General features: G+C 32.0%; 1 protein-coding gene across 1 annotated transcript in view; it reads left to right on the forward strand.

Annotated features, from left to right (window-relative positions):
• LOC110994176 overlaps window positions 1-23258 on the forward strand; it is a 70184-nt gene that overhangs the window by 43488 nt on the left and 3438 nt on the right. The window contains exons 4-8 of the mRNA XM_022260695.2: window positions 4333-4515; window positions 4873-5067; window positions 5673-5849; window positions 20521-20616; window positions 22420-22504. Coding sequence (XP_022116387.2) covers window positions 4333-4515; window positions 4873-5067; window positions 5673-5849; window positions 20521-20616; window positions 22420-22504 — 736 coding nt within the window. The remainder of the gene's footprint in view (window positions 1-4332; window positions 4516-4872; window positions 5068-5672; window positions 5850-20520; window positions 20617-22419; window positions 22505-23258) is intronic.

The following is a 23258-nucleotide window of genomic DNA, read 5'->3' on the forward strand; positions in this document are numbered from 1 at the left end:
AGTGGACAGATGGTGACAGACAGACAGACAAAATTCAAAATCGGGGTCCTTCATAAAGGCCGGCAACGCACTCGTGAGCCCTCTGGCATTGAGACTGTCCATGGGCTATACACATCACTTAACATCAGAGCCTGCTACCCGTTTACCCCCTGTTCTATAAAAAAAAACTTTCAAGCATAGCCCAGGCATTAGAGACAATAATAATTATAACTTTTTATAATATTTATAATAATAATAAAAAGTTATAATTATTATTGTCTGTAATGCCTGGGCTATGCTTGAAAGTTTTTTTTATAGAACACGATTTTTTAAGAAATCATGAAGGTTAATCATTAAAATATATATACCTAAAAGAAGATATAAACTAAAAGGATCGAAAAATAAAATTATAATTATAAGAGCTATCACAGTATATAGACTACATATTAAACAACTATCAAGTTTAATTACTACTCCAATATAAAAACATCTAACATTAATCCCTCAGCCTTCTTATCCCTGTCACAAATAAATTCAGTGCTGTTGCAGAACTGAAGACAGGGTGAACGGAAAGCTAGCAGATGATAGTTTGTTTGAAATCAAAGCATGCCATGATTTTAGAATGAATGGGAGAATAAAAATCGCTTTAATTATCATTGACTATTTACTCTGAATAAACTCTGACTGTGGCAGTAATATTTTTGTCAGTTTAACACGATATTGTGGCTATCTATAATAAAATCTTTTCCACACATTTAGATAAATGTATCGATTGTAATCCCCTCGGCTGCAGTACAATGCCCAATGTACAATTAATCCGATTTAGTGTCTGTGTCGAATTCTGTTTTCATAGACAATTGTCATTTTGGTGAGTTTATGTTTCTGTTTGGGTAAATGTTCTATAATCTATATAATCTCAATTTATATGTACGTGTAAGGAACACCGTCATTAACTGGTATTTATTAATTAATTTTTCGTTTCTATAATATACAATATAATAAACAAAAAGTAAATAGGTTACATAAGTTATTAAGCAACGGGCGGCCTTAAAACTAAAAGGCGGGCAATTTCGTCCAGGCAACCCTAATATGGAACAATAAAAAAACACCTCCTTGTACCCAGGGTACAAGAAGTGTCTAATTAATAAATAAAAATAAACTTAAAATAACATGCAACTGTAACTCAAATTAAATAAAATAAAATCTAAAGGAAATATATAAATAATAATATGTATAAAAGGACATGTAAAAGCTCCGCCAAAGGTTTATTGACTCACAATAAATATATCTAAGTAGCAGCTTATTATGAGGCAGAAGAAAAATGATAAAAAAAAACTAGTACTGCATAAGTATAAAAAATGATAGTAGTAATTTTTTTTATGTTAAAGAAATTATCAAGAGCTTTGTGGATTTAACGTGCGCCGTCATCGGTTTCAGGAGGTAGTAGGTTCGACACCCGGCTGTGCACCAATGGCTTTCTATGTACGCATTTAAGATTCGCTGGAAGGAGGCTGATCACTTACTTGCCAATTAGATTTACATAATGATCATGAAATTCCGGAACCTGAGGCTCAGACCTAAAAAAGTTGTAGCGCCACCGATTTCTATATTTTAAAAGAAATTATCTATATTATTGATTTTAGATTGTTATTGATGTAAGTGTAATTTGTCGATAACAATAATACAATATTGTAGACGATACTACGGTCATAAATAATATTTATTGACTCGCTTATGCTATTAATTAAATTCAAATTTTAAAAATGATTTTTTAATAATAATGAATTGTTGTTCTCTATCTGTAATATCTCATTTCAGTATAATTAATTGTCAGCAATATAAGCCGTAATTTTATGAAAATTCGCGGTAACTTAACGCTTTTAATGGGGGTGCTTGAAATTTTCAATTCAGCAAAGTTTGAGAGACTCTTAGGTATAATAGGATTTTCATAAGTCACCTGAAGGTGGAAAGTCTGTGATTAAACATACAGGTCAATGTTCATGTTTACTACTAGACTATACTAGTTTTATTGATGCTTCATTACGGTTCTGATTTCATTTTTAGCCTGTGTCAAAATTACGACGTTGAGTACAATTTTATACCTAGCGTCTTTTTGTTGCATTATCTATTTCATGTATTTCGAAACTCGTTTCGTTCTTAATCGTGAATGTGCGAAAAGATACGGCAAGCAAATCACATACCTTGTAAAATTTATCTGCAGACTGCAACCATGAGTCCAGACGACAAACGATAGGCGGTTAATGTCATAAAATACTAACTGAATATATATCTTATATGTCATGACTACAAACATCCAACAGTGGCTGATGGCTATTGTTAAGGTTGCCAATGCACAAGGATAAATATAAAAAGGATGACTACCAATTATTAGGAGGCATGAGAAAAAAATAGATTTCTTTTTCTATTTCTATCGGCGAAGATCTTCACACCTCAAAACGACTGTTTGTGTGTGTCATGTCAAAAGTAAGACCTTAATAACTAGTATATAAACACATTACTTTGATATACCGATAATATATAAAATACATATAACACAATTCCCATTCATTACTACTCATTCGCTTATCACACCACACACGTACTCATTTGAATATTCCTTTCAATACAAATTAATCTATTTTATTTAACGCGGTCCTTGACATTGACTGTTTAATACGTACTATAAACATAATCAAAAGTTAGATTATTAATGTATTTGGAGTGAAAATATTTGTGATAGACGTGAATACCTATGTAATGAAAAAGATTTTATATCCGTTAAACAAGTTTAAGCTTATAATAATAAGGCAACACAAAAATATGAAGTAGGTAGAATAAAAAATTAAGAATTAATATAGCGTGTAGTAATTGTATAATGATGTTCAAATTAATTTTGAACTACAAGTCATCAGACCCCACTGAGCACTGCGTGTATCCATGTAGTTCAATTTTCTACAATTGTTGTGGAACCAGTTAAAAACATATTAACTATGGTAGGTGGAAAATGTCATCTTTTAGTATTGCCTTTTATTAACATAACTCCGGGGAAATAAATACAGATATTACAACATTTTCTACAGCTGTGTTACTTTTTTGACATTCAACACCTTTTGTCTTCAGTCACCGTGACCCCGCACGCTGTAAAGCACGCGAAACTTTGGTTTAATTTAAAATTATGTTTAAATATTTATAAGTTTACATAACTCCAATCCGTTAAAAAAGTGTTTTTCTTTATATATTTTTTTACAATTTCTATACAATTTCACCACAATCGAATAAAAATTGAGTAGCGTTTCAGCCTTTCATGGATCTTTGCTTCTGTTTAATTAATAATTATTTTAAGGCAAGTTGATAATCAGATTTGACACACACTGTCCTATTTTAGGAGTAATGCTGTTATTCCGAGTTGGGACATCGTGTTAAGACATACAGAAGTCATACTTAACTTGACACTGAATCGTACCCTAAATCTGGTTTCCTCTCCATGTTTACCGTACCGGAAAAGTTATTGCTGAAGCTATTTAAAATAATCTTTTGGTGCTTCAAGACTGATCTCCGATTGAGAATCACAACAATCTGTCCTAAGTACGGTTTTATAGGAGCATACTTTCACACTAAACGTAAATATTATAAAAAGGCATTGTCGGAGAACAAATGAAGAAGGAGACAAATATTAGAAATCGAAAACCTTGAAATTCGGTCGCCGTGTCTTATAAGTTTTCGAACAAACCAGACTTTGATTCATATTAAGATTACGTAAACTTTTAACAGAGATGGACATTTTTACAATGCAAATATATCCTATATATCGCTAAAAAAAGGACAAACTTTTTTTTTTAGAACTGGGGTAAACGGGCAGGAGGCTCATCTGATGTTAAGTGATACCGCCGTCCATGGACACTCTCGATGCCAGAGGGCTCGCGAGTGCGTTGCCGGTTTTTTAAGAATTTGTACGCTCTTTTCTTGAAGAACCCTAAGTCGAATTGGCCCGGAAATACTTCAGATATATTTTATATACTTGCTTAAATATGTTATATTTGCGTAAATATAAAAGAATTCACAATACTTCGTCTCTCTTTACTCTGTATTTCAGCGGCAAAGTATCAATTACATAAAGGTTATTGGTTGCGTGAGAAATGATAAGGCTTTTACGTGTAACCTTGAACCCTTAAAGAGAATGTTCTAAAGGGAACTTACATATGCTGACATTTAAATAAAGCATATTCAGAATTTGCCGATACTTCGATGAATTTTTTTTTTATTAGAATATATTCTCTTACATTCTTTTTTTAAACTGAACATTATAAAACAATTTTCTACTTACGCGCAAATAATATAAATAATTTTGTTTAGATTCCCTATCAGTCCACTATTGCAACCGCGAAGTGCAGGTGGCAGATAGGGGTCCAGAGAGCGAGGGCTACATCCGGACACCCGGATATCCGCACTTCTACGTCGGAGATGAGTGCCGGTGGAAACTCCGGGCACATCCAGAGCAACGAATTCGAGTTACTTTGCTTGATGTTAGTTTAAGAAGTAAGTTCATTTTTTAGACGGCTCGCGAATTGGAAGCCTCACGAGAAAATTTTAATTAAAGATAATGTATATAAAGACATTATACGCGATATATAAAGAAATTACATTTATATAGACGTAAAACTTTTTTTTATTTATGAATCGCAAGAAGCAATTAAAAGTGATTTTTTTAAATTAAGTTTCGTCTGGCAATTTTTCATTTGTTTATAACAATTGATTAAATTAGTTAGGAATGCATGCTATTTTACCAAATATAAAACATCATATTTGTAAAACAAAATATTATTTAATCTTTTAAATATATTTTTTTAATTTAACAACCAAAGGTCAAGATTAATACATATTATTTGTTTGCAGGTATAGGCCCATTTGAAAGTAACTGCACTGATTACGTTGCAGTGCATGATTCAAACGGTGATTCTCTTCTAAGCAGCTGTGATCAAGTTGAAATGCCATTACGCTTGCTCTCTGTAACAAACACTGTTGAAGTATTAGTTGAAGCTAGATCTAAGGGCGCCTTCCCAAAGAGAGGCGTGTTGTTACATTATAAAAGTAAGTAATTTTTTTTAATATTCTGTGAAAGTCTGCGGATGCCGTCTTCTTGGGGGGTGTCAGTTTCTGGGCGGTCGTTGTGGCGGGCCTGTGGAGCGTCTTCGCTCTCGCAGCACTCGTTGTTGTGTGTTGGTGGGGCTGGAGAGTCCCCCACGACGGCAATAGCGTACCGGACTCGCGGTCATTCCACACTGGGTGAGACCCCCGGTTGACCCGACGGAAGCCCAGCGAGAGACCTGCTGACGAAGTCTTGTGCGCGCCGATTTGCCGGCGAGAAAGACACAGTCCATTTGTTTAGTTTAATTTAGTTTAGTTGTGTGTGGAATTTTATGAGGCATCAGAGTCCTCCGCGCGCACTAGATCGTGCGGGTGAGTGATAGATGTGTAAGCTCTGTGTCAGTTTTTCAGCCGATACAGCGCCATCTTTCAGAGGTTTTGATAACTACGAGTGTTTACGTTTGCTTGTGTATTTAGTTAAGCGCCATCTTTGCCAGGCTGTCAGAACAACTTAAAAATACTTTCCACATAATATATTTTTTTTTAATTTAACGGCATCGGTATTGTGGTGCTGGTGTATTAGTACATTGGTATTATTTCATCTACAGGTTTAGGGTGTGTTACTGTATCAGCGCCATCTAACGGCTACATTGTGTATAGAAACGAAGATGTAGCGCACTACGTGTGTGATGTGAATTTTGTTTTCATCGACACACGGCAAAGGGCGCGGATATTATGGTGCTATGATGATAATAGATGGAATGATACTGTTCCAGAATGTATCGGTAAGTTTTTTATTTACAAGTTTACTAAACAGTAATAAATAACTCTCAGTATTATTATTTACACAATATATTTTTAGTTTTTCAAAGTTAAATAAACTGGTCGTTATCTAGAATCTTGATTAAAAAATAAATACATAAAAATGAAGTATATCCGTAATTGACATAATATCTATCACATATATTCTTACCTTTTTATTAGTTAGATAAAAGTATTATAAAAAACTATTTATCTTACTTATTATAAACTCACATTAGATAAGAAAATAAAAAAATATATATTATTATTTAATTTATTTAATAATTAATTTTTAGTTTCCAAAAAGTTCCCCTCGTGACAGTTTTGTCACCCTATAATAATGCACATGCGCGTAAAACTCTCTCCTTCCTCTTTCCAACACTCCATAAATCATGAGGATGAATGCAATAGCAACATGTTTTCGGTTTCAATGTGATTATTTACAAATAACACGTCCTTCGGTGTTTGCGGCTTTATGAACGTAAGCATAAGGATTATTTTCGATTGAAGATTATCGTCATTTTCATAGAATAGAGTTCCTCGATTCTTCAGACGGCATTCGTGATTGTGAGTTTAGACTTCGCGGTGGTTCTTTCCCGACATTACATTGTCACTCGTGTCATTTAGCACGTGGTTTTATAAGTGAGTTTAATTTTTTTATTTACTGTGATATTTATATGATTATTAATTTCTTTCTATTCTTTCTGTGTTGTGAAGTTTTATGAACGTAAGCTCTTTTTTTTAATTATGCTTTTTACTTTAAACTACGATTCATAAAAGTTTAATAAAGCTTTCGCCTTATGCTTTATGCTTTGTCGTTTTTTTAGTAAATGATGATGGAAATTATTTGTTTTATTATATATAAAGTTTAGTTTAAGCTTTATTACATTGTTATTTCTGTAGATAACTTCATAGTTTTTAAAAGTTTAAACAGCTTCACTTGAAGAACAGTTTAAAAACATGCACGAATAAATACATTCATATTTTAATGCTAAATTCTCATATTATCCTTCTATTATTATTATAATTAGTTCATTCAATTTGTTATCAACATTGATAAGAATAATTGTTCTTTGTTATAGCTATTATCGAATATTATTAATGCAATAATAAATAGCTTATAATATATTTAGTAATTTAATATTTTCATTATCTGAGTCTTACTAAACATTGAAAGAATGTTCGTTACTTATGTTTGTAAGACTGAACGTGTCTTGATGAAATGTGTCACAGAAATAGAATGGCCTCGAATTCACTACTTTTTATCCTGAAAATAAATATTCCCGTAGGATAGATAGAAAATACGAACGAAGTAACAGGCAACAGTGATTTCATTAATTTATTCAACTGTTGCACGCAACTTTTGCGTTTAAAGTAGCGATTTTAAATGTCATGTTCAATCTTATTTCTATACAAATTTCCTGTAATATTCTGTTGCTGAATAAATAAAGTATCTAGTTACATGTTTATAAAGTTAGCAGCAGGTTATTTGAATCTCTAAGTTTATACTGTATACAAATAGGTATATTTTCCTAGATAAGTAAATAAGGCAACGTGTATTTCCCAGGCCTTGCTTACAAGGCGAAACATTATTACTGTATATTACGATACTAATTTGTTTTGCATAATTAACTGGGTTATAACTATGTGTCATACAACATGTAACATGCATTTAATTTTTTACATCTCAGTGACTCTACCATGGGTTTGACAACTATTAATAAGTAGTGTAATAACTAATTAGTACCTATCAAAACGTAAGAGAAAGGGATTTCTGATTCGGAAATCTCAACAGTGATTCCGAGTTTTTGTACAGCGCGATTATTAAAAAAATTATATCGAAATGCATGCGTTGGTATCGCTATTGGAAGTTACAGAGTACCGGACCTGATAGTTTTGTGTACTAATATTTTTCATACAAACCCTTACCTTCATACAGATAATTGTTAATTTCTTAGTTAGCCCACAATACTTTAAAGCAAAAAATCACCGGTCTAATTTAACCGATAATACAAATATAAAATTATTTATTTGGAATAATTCTAAAATTTGTTTCCGTGGAATTAAATAAATGAATTTAAAGTAATTAATAATTACAAATAAATTTTACGTTGACATTTATCATGATTTATCGGGAATAGAACATATTAAGATATCATTATGAAAATATTAGTTTTGATTTTAAAACTACGATCATAGATTATTTATTTAAATTGTTTAAACAATGTTCCATTATTTAATATTGTTCATCTTAAATTTAAATATTTGTTTCTCTAATTATTTTAACGTTGTTTCAGTTTGGTTTGTTTATTGAAAGGCTTGGATTTTAGTTGAAAGCAGTTTAAAGCTTTTGTTGGTCGGAGAATATAATTTAATGTATTTTGAATGAATGTTTAAACAGTATTTTTGACAGATTTTGGTTCACGCAAAAAATAATGCTAATAATTTTTATTCTTTGAATAAAACCTACAAATGACAATCAAATATAGAGTATTAACAATTTTTTTACACCTACTAATAATAAAAAATATTAATAATTCATAAAAAGTAAAGTTAAAAAATAATAGAAAATATAGATTTTTCGTACAAATCGTATTAGAGGTAAGGGTTTTTATTACTAGCGCACCCGACAGACGTTGACCTGTACACATATTTTAATAGAAAAAAAACTGTAACTGTAAATCTTAACTCGAATACAATCGAACATACACAAAAATCATCAAAATTGTTTTATAAATTTAATTACTCACATTTACGAATCAACCTTTCATTTATTATATGGTCATCAAACAAATTATACGCTAATTTTTTTATATGTTATAAAATGAATAAATTTTAAAAATCTCCCTTAAACATAAACAATAATAATTCATAATACAGTGACAGTATTGGGAGACTGGTTTCCAAACTAGGTAAGAACCTGTGAAATGGATAACCACAACATGATCTAGTCTTGAGCACTGTTAAACGAGAAAATTTTAAGAGTACAAAATCTTTTTATTCGATGAATTTAAATCAATAGATTAAAGGAATCACTTTTTTACGGATTATAGTTATGTATTATTGTATTTAAACTTATAATTATGTGACATAATTTTAAATTTAAACCGACCGCGACGTCTCGCGTGCTTTACAGCGTGCGTGGTCACGGTGACTCAATACATTATTATTCAATCATTATCTATGATTATAATTAACCTCGGCAGTCAAGACAAGCCAAGGAAAATCTTTCTAACTGGCCTTGTTTTATCTCAATCGCGTAAATACTTTATTATAATAATTAACTACTTCAAAGTATGTTTTACTTGTTGTAAACTAGAAACTTGGAGAAAAAATGGAGTGCATTGCTAGTTCTTCTCGTCTGTTCTAGGATAATACTTGTTAAATTTACGTTTATTGTGTTACCTAATGACTAAACGCTATTTTGATTCTAAAATGTCGTACATATAGAGCAAGAATACTAATCCTGTCAATTTCTTTATATATCTTATTAAAAAAAATCTTATTTCAGTTTTATCTGGGAACTTTAAAGATTCTTAAACCTCATTAAAACTGATTATGCTCTTTTTACTTATCTAAGAGCCCTTCGTAGTCTAGGCATTCTATAGCATTTCAAGAATGAAATTCCTGCACGTTCTTTTTAAGTCTCTGACCGCCATCTTTGACTTTACAGTGTATAATCTATGGTCCTGTGTCGAATTGGCTGTCACACAACCATCCGGCGTAAACATTATTCAAAGGACAGAAAAGTAATTTTGTCTATTTCAAATTCCGAACATAAATGTCGCGAAAACTTTATTGCTACAGATGCGAGCTTTCGAATTATAAAGTCATAATTCATGGCGCGGCTTCAACTCGGATTAATTAAAAGACGTTTTACTGTCGGCATACGTGTAAAAGCCTTTTGATGTTACAGTTGAGTTTAAATACTTTGTTCGTACCTTATGATTATTGCTTTGTATAAGATTTAATTTTAAACCATGGACTTCAGTAAGAACATAATATATCTACGAAAAAAGAACGTCACAAGAAAAATTATAACATTACTTTTTTTTCGAAAAAAGTAATTTTTGATTAGTGCTTTCAACGTGCGACTATTATCTGTAAGATCGTAGGTTCGATTCCCGGCTGTGTACCAATAGCTTATCAGCCGCTTGTACGGTAAATGAATACGAGAGGAAACCGGCATGCCTTAGAACGATATAGACGACGGCGTGTCTTAGGAATAGAACACTGATACCTACGTGCATATTAGAAAAAACAAATGATTATAAAATAGATACGGAAATCTAAGGCCCGGCCCAGTTGTAGCACTTATGATTTGTTTTTAAATAGTTTTACCCAAACTTATTTATAAAATCTTTCCATTGTCTAACTCTGTTCCATACATAAAGGACTTAACATTTTCTACATGGGAATTTGTTAGTTGAAGTTAAGAGTCTTATAAAATGTTATAATCCAAAGCTGTTATAGATTTATGACGCACACATAGCCACACATATAGTGTGTTCCAATCATTTTAATTGTATATTTCAATAAAGGATTATTATATTAAAACCATATTTAAAAACTGTTAAAATCATGATCGCGTCAACATAGTGCTCGACTAACTTTTTTGCAGCTGAGTTTTCTTTTATTGCATACTACAGGTTTTATAATAACGAGTATATACAAATAGGACTATAATTCTTAAATTTTAAATTGAAAAAAGTTTTAAGAACTTCCAAGGCAATATAATAAACGCTTACAAAACAGTAATTTGTATTAATTAAAGAATTCTCTCAGTAATCAGCTGCGGGTGAATTACGGCTTTTATCCTCGTCAGAGCTTTTTGCGTCAATTTTTCGAATTGCCACGTTCATAATGAGCTTTTGTGTCAAGGATTAAATGCAGTGTAATTTTTCATATTATGATGTTAAACTATGTTCAGCGTAATATATAATAATAAACAAGGAACTAACTTTTGAAATTCTATATGTATGTAATTAAATGAATTTAAATGTCGCAATTTGTAATAAATTTTTGAATATTTTTTTTATAATTTAATGAAAATAATTGTTATTTATTAATTATCTGAAAATCGTAATATTTTATCTTTTCATTATGCAAGTTTTAGTGCCTATCGTAATGTGTTTTGTGCATATGACTTGTACAAAATAATTTCGATATTTCACATGTGCGTCATGTAACGGCTCACTTTTTTATGCCTTTTCCATTTCAATATGCATTTTTATATAACCTTATAAAAATAGACTAACCTACGCAAACTATATTTTAACCAGGAGTACTTGAAATCGGTAATCAAACAAAATATATTAGTGCAATGTAATGCTTTTATTGTACTTGATAGTGTATAGTAGGCCTTACAAAACACATTTAATCAGTTGCATTAGCTACTTATAAGACCTACGGTAATCTAATAAGAGGTCATAGATTAGAGATCTGACGTGTATATATATAATATATGATATTTTGTGACCTTTAATTCGTACATAGTGATAGCAAAAATAATAAGTTATACACCATCATGTTTGTATATAAATTCTGCTTAAAGGTATTTTTTATCCAGAATAATGGGAGGTTAATATCTTAACAAATAAAACAAAATAGTCTTCGTCAAGTTTCGTCTTTGTTAATTAAGTGTATCAATGTATTTAACAACTAGAGTTCAGTCCCTTCTACGCACAGCTGGATATTCATTTGTCTAATTATTTTATATTATGCCGGACTTTTTTGTAGAAAACTCTACTACACTCTTTTGAAAATTGATTTCGAAGAGATATAAGAATTAATATTTATATTGGTTTCACACCTTGGGTTACAAATCGAAGTTATCAAACGGGATCCCTAACTTTTTAATAATATTCTTTAGCTTATGTTCACAGGGATAATGTAGCATTCTAGTAATGAAAACGGATCAATAGTTTTAAAACCTACTCAATGAAAATAAAGTAACAATCAAATCATTCCTCTAATATCAATGTATAATAATATAGTTTGTATTAATTAGATACCTGTGTTTACCTACACAGTTGTTTACTTAATAGATGACTTTGTTTTTAAAAATATATTTTTATTGTCAATCCACGATCTGAAAGTCGACTCGTCTCTTTCCCTCGAATTGTGTAAACCATGTGATGGAAAGACATGAGTACATTAGATCAAGAAAAAGGGAATACATATGCCTGCGTAAAATACACTTGATCCCCCTTTAAATCTTACAAACATTACTATTATCATTTTGTAACATAAGAACAATTTGTTGTCATTTCAGTCTGAAGTTTGACTCCATCGTATTTTCAGCTCAGGATATCTTTTGTGAATAGAATTAATGTGAAAGCTTAGATGTTCATGTAATTGGGATAAATTAGAGTTCTTTACCTAAGTATATAACTCGACCAACTTTTATATACTTATTAAGTTAATACAGATTATTGATGCCAGACAATTTATTTAAACAACATCTAAGAGAAAAACTTTTAGATGAATTATATTTATGCTCACGCCGTTTACTAGAAAAAACACATTTGTATTATTATATATGGGGCCCCATCGGCCCCGCCGGTATTACATAATCACTATAATTGGGGCGTAATTATTTACTTTTTTACACATATTACCCACACATTGTCTTTGCTTGAAAACGAAATGCAGTTTCGTTTTCAGGATTCCTACAAAAAATACTAAGTTTATGTACTTTTATTTTTGAAGGCTTTGCTAACTTTTACTGACATAAGGAGGGAGGATAAATTGCAGAAAATCTGTTTGCGTAATACATGTCAAATCAACGGTCACAGGGGTTGACTGTATATTGAATCTTGCAGGCAATTTTCGTTTCTCCAACGCTTATGGTACAAACGTTTCATAATGGTAATAATCTGTCGTATATTAATTTTTGAGCAGTTGATCCTCCGTTAATTCAAGAGTTGATTAAGGGTTGACACCTAAAGCTTGCGTGAGAGAATGCCGATTCCAACCCTTATTTACCCTCTGACTTACGGCTCGTTATCTGTTATTACCAACATCTATCATCCTGGTATTATAATTTCTTTATAATGTAACTGTAGGTAAGTAAAAGCTGTGTTGGGCTCGTCACGCGACTGTCAACTGTGGGTTCGAATCCTGACCGATGGGTTCTCGTAGCAAAACTCTAGGAAGGCCAGATCTACTTTTAAACACATTTAGATCAAGGAACAGTTAATAATTACTTACTGTTATGAGGTCTTGTCCAGGGTTGTAGCGCCCCTCAGATTTCTGTGTCTGGTTCGTGATCATTTGATTTTTCTAAGGCAAGTAGGTTATCAGCCTTCTGTGCCTGACAAACGTCGACTTATTGGGTCCACAGCATGCCGATTTCCTCACGATGTTTTCCTTCACCGTATGAGCGAGTGTCAGATCACCACATTGAAAGGACATTGGTGCACGGCCGGGGATCAAACCACTATATCATGATCACACCACTAGGTTAATACTACTTGTAGCGGAACTGATCTTGATCTGATTCTGCCTTATTTATAATTCATTTACTTGGTTCGCACAAAAACCGTGTTTATAGACGTTGATTTATATTTCTTTGTTATCAATGCGGGATGTATTTTCTAGTTATTTTTAAACGTGAACTAAGAAATTGTGATCCAACTGATTTAAATGTAATTTCAGTTTACCGTCAACCGACTTCTTTCGTCTTTGACAAGTTGCATTCGTGAGTTCTCTATGCGACAATGCCCATTAGGGCATATCTTATCCTTCCTACTAGAGTTCCATTGTACGGGTCTTTTGAAATGACGTGCAATTAAAGCGCACTGCAGTAGAACAATGTCGAAATACGAGGTCTTAATTACACTGCAATTACTCGTACGAGGTGGGTTTGATGACAGATTTTTAAAGCGATGCAATTGCTTTAATTAATGGGCTGTCTGAGGACGTCTAACGCTTGAGAAGTTATGTATATACACATGTGTACGGAGGCTTTTGCGTGCAGTAAGCGAGAAAAATAAGGCGGCGAAACATTAAGGTTGATACCTTTTAGAGCTTCGACTTAGAAATAGTCAAGCGGTTTATGAAAGAGAAGAATTTATATTTGGAGATGAGAATTGTCGGAATAAAATTTATATTGCAGTATTTCTCGTATCGTCTCGTAACTGAAAGGTAAACTTAATATATATGTCGCATATATATTGTTATACTACTTGTCTGCGAGTAATTAAAGTGCCCTTTACAGTTTCTTTGCTATTAAAACAGTGTATTGGTTGCAAGGCGAGTCTTCATTGCATTTTCGTCAATAGAAACCATGATGAGAAAGTTTGGTTTATTACGATATATATATATATATATATATATATATATCTAAATATAAAAAGGGAAAGAATGATGATATCGTCGTACAGGTATCCGTAAGGCATCCCAAACAAGGTTGTAAACTACATCCCGCTTGCTGGTGGCAAGTTGACTAAGCATGGGGGGCCAGACAGAAGTGGATACCAATTCTGGTAGTCAACCCAGGGTGAAACCAGCAAAAAATATGGTCATTAAAAGTAGTATGTCTTTAAGTTACTAAATATGAACACTAAAACCTAAGTGCTCCTCTGTATTTAGGTCATATAAGCGATAAGAGATTTGACATCGGCGGTATTAGGTCGCCCACTCGATCACGTTTTTAAATTATTTACGAAATACTCAGATCAGAGTTATTTGGTGCATTAAGTATGTACGTACTTAATAGCTTTACATATAACAATTGTCATAGCTGATCAAGTTTTGAGTAATTCATAAATCATTTATTCATGTAGGTAACATAATGAACGTCAAAAAAGAAATATACATTAAATGCTACTAATTTCACATTTACTGCTAGTTCTCAAATCAAGGAGTAGAACGGAAGAGAAGAACTGGCAATAAACTCTCCGCCACTCTTTAATTGCCGAGTTTTTTCTTTTACACAACGTTTGTAAGGAGCTGTAACCATTATACCATGTTCCATATGACATCTTCAATAATGATAAAATAAATTAAAAAGAAACATTTGTCCTCTATTAGCAGCAGGCATGGGAGGTAGGAGCACGTAATAAATGAATCTATCCGTCAATGGAGGAAGAAAACATTGGAGAAATTAGTGTTTGTGTGTGTGTGATAAGTAATAAGACTCAAAACATTGAATTGGCCCAATACTACATCATGTAGTTTTTATAGTTGTCATGTGCTTCAAAGAGAAAGATCTTCACTTACATATGAAATGTTTCTCAAAGCTTTTTTTTGCTTGACCTTTTTATAGATTTGATTGAATATTATTGTTCAATTGTAATCAATAGTAAACAATCCCCAAAATCATTAAGCGGGTTTATAAATTATTCATATTCAATTTAATAACGAATGCAGATTAAAATGATTTCTAATGATATTAAAGAATTTGATTGGTTGAAATACAAAATTAAATTCCGAGCGCTCAAATCGTGATTGGTATAATCGCTTTTAATTTATTTGTTTTATTAATTTTATTTGCTTAGAATGCTTATACCTATAATTTGTGGAAGACGATTAAAGGCGAGTATAACACTAATAATACTGCATTGGCTAGGCTATTTTGCATTTAAAGGCATCAATTTTGTACCAATCGATTTTATATTTGAGTGAGTAGATTAGATAGAGAGATTGGTAGTTATTCATTGGGTAAGGAAAACATTATGAGCCGACCAGCAAACTTAAATATATAAAACAAAGTCGTGTTAGTTACACCATTTTTAAGATTACAGTTATAATTTAAGATCGGCTGGACCGATGTTAATGTAGATTTTTGGTGGATTCTTCTCCGCTCCGAATAGTCGAATAAGTAATAAAATATCGCATTAGTCATCGGATAACAATAAATAAATAAATTTTAAGAAGGTAAACAGCGGTCTACATTGTATTTGTAGACAAAACTACCCATGATTATTGGCCATTAAATCGTATTCGTGTCAGTTCAAAAAATTCCGATCGTCAGGAGAATGAGGAGATGCATAACCAGGCTTTGATCTTGATCTAAGACGTGTTACCTCATGAAAAAATGTTTTATATCAGAAAGTGATTTAACGTGCAGTATCGCAATATTGGCGTTAGAGAGAAGAGGCCAGAGGGAATATGTAAAACTGCCATTCTTCTTTCGCAATGGCAAGAAATAAAACATTTCTGTACTGCATTTTTTTATTAATGTTATTAAATACCTTAATGAAATCCTAAATAAGTATAATTAAAGTTAGGCGGAACGAAGTTAGCCGGATCAGCTAGTACCTAATAAAGTAAATCAAGTATTGTGTCAGCTAGAAGCTTTTAAATTCAAATTCAAAAATCATTTATTCATGTAGGTAACATAATGTACACTTATGAACGTCAAAAAAAGAAAAATACAATAAATGGTTCTAATTTTACATTTACTGCCAGTTCTCAAATCAAGGGCGTAGAACGGAAGAAAAGAACTGGCAATAAACTCTCCGCCACTCTTTTTAATCACCAAGTTTTTTATTTTACACAACGTTGGTAAGGAGCTGCAACCATTAGACCATGTTCCATATGACATCTTGACATCTTGAGTTAATATAGGGTAAGATACCTCTTCCTAATGATTACCTCTGACTTAATAAGGACCCGGCGTATCCAGCACATAAAATAGATTACCTACCTAAAAAAATATGAGAAGAAACAGATATATGGGTAACAATCGTTGTAATCGTTGTTTAAATTAAATATTACACTGCTGCCCAATATCTCTCTCTGAAATCAAACTTTCAAAAAATTGTTTAATATCAATGAAAGGTGCATGAAACTTTGAGTATGTAACTCAAACAGAACAGTATTAAAATGGATATGCTCGTGTTCCAAAGGGATTATAGCCAATTAGTAACAATAGTGTAGTGGTTGGTTATTTTGTATACGCACAGTTTTGATTACATGTATAATTGAAATGTTGATTTAAATGTTTTGAATCTCCGGAATGTAATAAAGGTTATATTAGTGTATTTTCGTTAAAAGCATGGAATTGAACAGCTAAATTTATTTTGACATCACGTGTTTGAAATTTTGTCATAATTTAATCGATTTGTTCCTTCAGGCTCTCTGGAAAGTTCTAAAAAATTGCTTATCTAAAAAAATAATATAGAAGACTATCGATAGTGTATATAGTCTATCATCATCTTACAATGGATAAGAATTGGTTTTTTTGTTATAAAATAAATTTCAAAGGTCTTTTTTATTGAGTCAGTTTTATTTCTTTGATCTTAATCATTTAAATAAATTTAATCAAACAGTGTAAACTGAAGTTTGGTAGATTAATACTTAATCTTACAAAATTGTATAATCACTGCGTAGTATTGGTAATTTCTGAATTTGGCTTTGGTTTTTAATAACTTTAAGAAATTACGTAACTCATACTCCATAAGAACTAAGTTAATTGAAACTTGCTCTTATAAATACGACAATGTAATCAATAAGAATCTTAATGTTAGGTAGTTGAGAAAGTTAAATTATGCTATAGCTAACAAGTGTTAATGAAACTATGTCCTTGGGGTTGGGACTTTATATGAAACTTGCGGCATATTCTGAACTTAACTTGTAGGTTGCATGATTTCATTACCGAGGGACACGGTTAATTTACAAAGGGTCGCTACGATATGAAAATTCATTGCGACGTGAAAATAAAAAGGTTTTAACACAACCCTATTTGCAGACTCGTGACCTAGACATTTAGTACTCAAATGAAATAGAATCACCGTTGAGTAATGCATTCAGCAAAAACTTCTCCAAATTATTTTACGAGCTAGATTGAATTCCGGATCTATCTTTATTGGGTAAATCTTTTATTATATAACTCATCCAAGAGACGAATAAAATAGCATTGTCTATTTCACATTCTTAGTCTTAGTAGAATATCAGAATTCTCGCTGTAATTTTATTTTATTTTTTACATGAACAAGTTTACGAATATTTATTAAAGAAACATGACGTAATAAAAGTGTAATTCCGCGTCACTGACGATATATCAAATAAGCTACTTGAAACGGCTATAAAATGATAAAAATTCGCTTACTTTACGACATATATCTGTGTATGTGTTTGTGTGGCAGAGAGTTTATTGCCAGTTCTCTTCCGTTCTACGCCCTTGATTTGAGAACTGGCAGTAAATGTAAAATTAGAATCATTTAATGTATATTTATTTTTTTTGACGTTCATAAGTGTACATTATGTTACTTATATGAATAAATGATTTTTGATTTGATTTGATATGTATTTGTAAATGGTAATATTGCCCCTTGATGATATTCTATTATCAAAAAGTAGCTTTTACGTATTTTATTATTTCACATGTTATATAAATAAAAATAGCCGCTATTGTTTTCTTGGTAACATACGTTACATTTCTCCCAGAGGTTTGTTTAAAGCGAAATAAAGGTTGTTTTTACAAGCAGCGAAGCCTGATTCTATTACCCGATTCAAAACATATCGACGATCAAATGTGCCCCATTACTACTTCTAACTACAATTATAGACTAAATAATACCTTAAACTACCTAATTACTGACAATTTTTTCTGCTTAAAACCAACTTACACTCATTTCGTAGACTTCCCAATCCAGTCACAAATATATTCAGCTCTGGTGCATGACTGAGGAAGCTTTGATAGTTTGGAAAAAAAATACAATACAATGTACAAGCACTGTGAAGGCCGATTTTAAAACTTTTATTTGTAATTGAACTTCCCGTAATCTTATACCATCCCTCATTCCATACTCGATTGATAGAGTACAGTAAAATTATCTTACGCGTAAAAAATATATCTATGGTAGAGCCTCATTCGACAGGATCCTTTTAAAGATCGTTTCATCTAGTGAATTACGGAGGCGGCTAATTTATTTTTGCTACGAATACAGTATCAACATTGTTCAGCAGGTCTTGAATTTTATTATTTTCGGTTTATACCCAAAGGAGGCCGGCAACGCACTCGCGAGCCCTCTGGCATTGAGACTGTCCATGGGCGGCGGTATCACTTAACATCAGGTGAGCCTCCTGCCCGTTTGCCTCCAGTTCTATAAAAAAAAATACCCATTTGGCAAGGATTCTACCTTTTTCGTAAAATATTAATACATAATAATCACGGTAAATATTTCCCGTGGGTGGGATACTAAATTGTTTCGTAACCACATCAGCCCAGAACGGCGAATGTAGAAAATTATATTGTTCAAGTACTCCCTAAAGAGTCCAAGGTCGTATTGATCGTACCTTCGCTGTATTGTGGTCATAGCAGCAACCCTACTCTGTAACATCGATTAATAAATAAGTTATTAATTGGTCCTCAAGATTAACAACGGCACATTCGAGAAAGTTCTTATTATATGTGCTGTGTTTCGCGGTTAGCGGTGCTGTCGCAAAGTATTACATCTTAAGTTACTTAGTGGCCTTTCAATAGGTTTTGTAGACAATGAAGCCTTGGTACAGATTTAGAAACATAGTTTACGAATTTAATTAAAATCTATAAACTATTAGACAGTTTTAGGATCGTATATCGAAAAGTTTGACAACTTTTAAGTCATATTTGTTCTCCGATTGCATGTTTTGCAATATATTATGATATCTTTGGTTAAAATTGGGTTTATGGTAAATGGAAAAAGGTTTAATTATTTAGACAACACGTTGAATTATTTGTAAGCGCTGTCGGATACGCCTCGCATATCCTTATATTGCTCTTTTAACTTTTGACTGCATATGTTTTGCCTGATTAATTTTTCAGAATAAGACATATAAGTAGTAAAAACCTTATTACGATGTTTTAAAAGGTTACATTTTAGCTTATGAAAAAATTATGAAGAAGCTTAAAATGTAACAATGTTACTGCCATGTTAATCAATACGACAATTTGCCTTTTAACCTTGGACCCTTTCGATATATTACAGAAAATGTCAATAGCATGTATCAAATTACTTTGAATGGCCTATTATTATGCTATGACTTCGTGTAAATAATATTAGGACAAATAATTAAGCTATCTCCGGACGGGCTCCATCATCGTATTGTTAATTACATTTGTTTACTTATAAATTAAATGTATTTAAGTAAATTCGGCAATTATGATTTTCAACACAACGTTGGCTATGACGTAACCGGTGTAGATAATTTAAATAACTTTTTTGCTATTTGCTTTTAGTTATAGAATACTTAATAAAACTAAGGTAACGAAAAAATAACAATTTTAAGATGTTGCTAGACAAGATGTGTTCATCTGCAATTAACTAAGATAATACCTATATCCCGATAGAAAAATTATTCGAAATATGACGGTATTTTCGGTCGACGCACAGGTGTTTTAATTCAGATTTAATTGAATTTGTTAGACAAAATGACTTTTAACTACATTTCTTATAATTATTTTTTATTAATATGTCTTTGGTTACTTTTACTTTTAAGTTTATTGCATTATTTTAAGAACGACTACAATGTAATGTTTATCTAAAGTATTATACTCATGGAAGTGAGATTTTTGTCTTTTTTAAGAAATAAAGTCTTTAAACCTAACTATGGTTTAATACATTTGGTGTATCCATTCAAATGGGACCATTAACTAACTTAAAAAAAGAAGGGGGTTCACATTTGGAAGTTAACTGTTTTTATAACCATATGTTTTTGTTGCAGAAGAGACGACTCCTCAGGTGGTCGTCAGAAATTATTCTGTCCCAGAGGTCGATAAAGATACAAAACTGCCGCACAACGAGGGAAATATGATAGTTGGTAAGTTAACGTCAATTATATATAAAAATTAAATAAACTAGGTAATCGTTGTAAATTGGTTGGCACCTTTTACCCTCGGAATCAGACTCCTTTAAGTCAAAAATGTATGTTTGTTCGTAAGGGGATATTTTTTGACAAAATGGTATATTACTAAAATGCCCAATCTTTATACCAAAGTTCACAAGAGCCGAAAATAAAATTGAACGCGTCAATTTTTACGAAGGGAAATTCAAAAGTTTTTTAGATGAAGCTTCATGAATTTTTGATAGAAGCTTTCCCCAAAATATGTTTCTAAACATTTTACTGTGGAATGGAAAATGAGTGAAACCTTTCATAAGCATTTTAATTTGGCGGTATAACCGATAAAGAACCTGTAGGATAAGAGTTTTAAGTGCTGCGTCTGCGTCTTATAGTTAATTTCAAACGTTTTGACAATTGTCAAAGCCTTTAACTTTATCTCTGCCTCCTGCCCGTTTGCCCCCTGTTCTATAAAAAAAAGGTTGTAGCGCCACTGATTTGTTTATTAATACAAATAGTTTAACATCAATGGCGAAAGGCAATAACTGAAACTTAACGAACTTTCCGGTTCTTTATACGTAAAACAGATATGCAAATCTTATTGCCTTGGTTTATACAGAGTGAATACAATTAGTAGGCTCGTGATGTAATGACGGTGATTTGGGTTCTTAATTCGCGTCTTAATTGTGTTTGATATACTAATGTATTAAATAATCGGTTGGAAATAGCTAACCAATTACACACTTTTGACTTCTTGTATGTTGTTTCTATTTTACATATTATAAAAGTCTGCGATGTATACTTTTATGGGTAACTTATCTATAAGTTACTATAGCTAATTAAATTCTAAATTGTATTTTTGTTTCATTTAAAATCGGGGGCATTTAAAATATTTTTTGGGAATCCCATATTCCCAAAAAGGCCAGTCATCGCAGCCCATAGATACTAATTTTTAGTGGCTCGCCTTTAAATTTGTATTTGAAATGCTTCAGTAGCAGGCAAATAATGCAAATTATAGGCCAATATAAACTGGACTCGCTCGATACACATATTTTATTCTCGAATCTCGAATATCCCGAATCTAATATTTTAATTTCACACGAATTTATTAATACCGCATTTGTAAGCCATTATATATGAAAATTTAAATTTATATCTTAAAACAAAGCCATAACGTAACTTAGTTCTGTACGAACTGTTTCTATCACAGTTTGAGCGGTCAGTGACGGTTGCACAACTTGCAAACAATTAATACTTCAGAACTTCGACAGGCCTTTTAGAACTTAAATAGGGAATAGTTAGTTCTCTGTTTTCTTTGATTAATATTTAAATATCTAACCGTCTTATACCATGGCTATGAACAAAGACCCTAGTTTGTGCTAGGGTCTTTGAAAGAAAATGTTGCCAAATATTTTTTTACTAGGTGTATTGCGCTTGGGACCAATATTTCCATTACCTCTTAAATTTAGTAAATTGATTTGCCTTGTAAGTGGTGTTTTAAAACTCGTACAATCAGCCATGTCAAACTCGCTTGTAAATGTCTAAATATGTTTTTTTAATTATTACGTCATATACTATGTTAGTATCTCCAACATTAAATCATTATAATCTATCCAAATCTAATCCTTACTTTATAGAAGTCTCTGCAGTTAATGCTATATGAAAATTAATACTATTGCTAGCCTGTTATAGCAATTAGGAGTTCGTTTGATGTATTATGGGCAAATCTATGATATCATATCATATATGTGATTTTAATTTTTAATATGTATGATATTGTTCCAGACATCGTCATCCCGTCGCTACTGATAGCGGCGCTGTTCATCGGAAACGCATTCATCGTACTCATTATATACAAATACAGAAAACGGTATGTATATTTTATTTGGATATCAATAACGTATTTTTAACCGCCTCTGGCGATAAAATAAAATATGTTTATTTTGGAATATAAGATAGGCATCACTTATTCCACGTCATTAAATTTGAATGGGCATCCCTACTCATCGACAAAGAAGACAGAGGGTGAAGGCCAAGAGAAAAACCCGGAGTTAAATCTCTCGGTATCCTTTTAAAATAGCAAATCAAACTGCAAACTGGTGTTATAGAAAGTCGTAAAATGGGAGAGTTATGTGTGGAACTCACGATCTGTGCATACCCACTAAACGACACGGTCAAGCCAAGTATTATACTTTATAGCACCAAAAAAAATGTGCGCCCTGCCTACCGGCACATTGAACTCGCACTAGGCATTTCTTTCATTTCATTAATACATATATCCTAAACTTCAGTATATTTATTAGCATATATACATTGCTAGCCTTAATAATTCGACCCCCATGTACGGTTTAAGTACTCTCCCGGTATCACACGACCCTCCCAAAGGCAGATAATAAATTAAATTTAAAGAAATAATTTGCGGGAATCCAACCGGGAATCGAACACGATACCTAGTACCTAGAGGACTCAGGTGGCTATGAGGCCAATGTCAAATGTTTGACGTTTACGGTACGTAAATCGAGTTGTATCAGGATTATACTTAATTTATAATCACGAATAGTTTTTTTCGATTACAACGCAACAAAGTAAATCGTAATTTCTTCAGTGTTTTAAAGATTTTGAAG

The sequence above is a fragment of the Pieris rapae genome, chromosome 10 (genome assembly GCF_905147795.1).
Source record: "Pieris rapae chromosome 10, ilPieRapa1.1, whole genome shotgun sequence".
In the NCBI taxonomy this organism is placed as follows: Eukaryota; Metazoa; Arthropoda; class Insecta; order Lepidoptera; family Pieridae; genus Pieris; species Pieris rapae.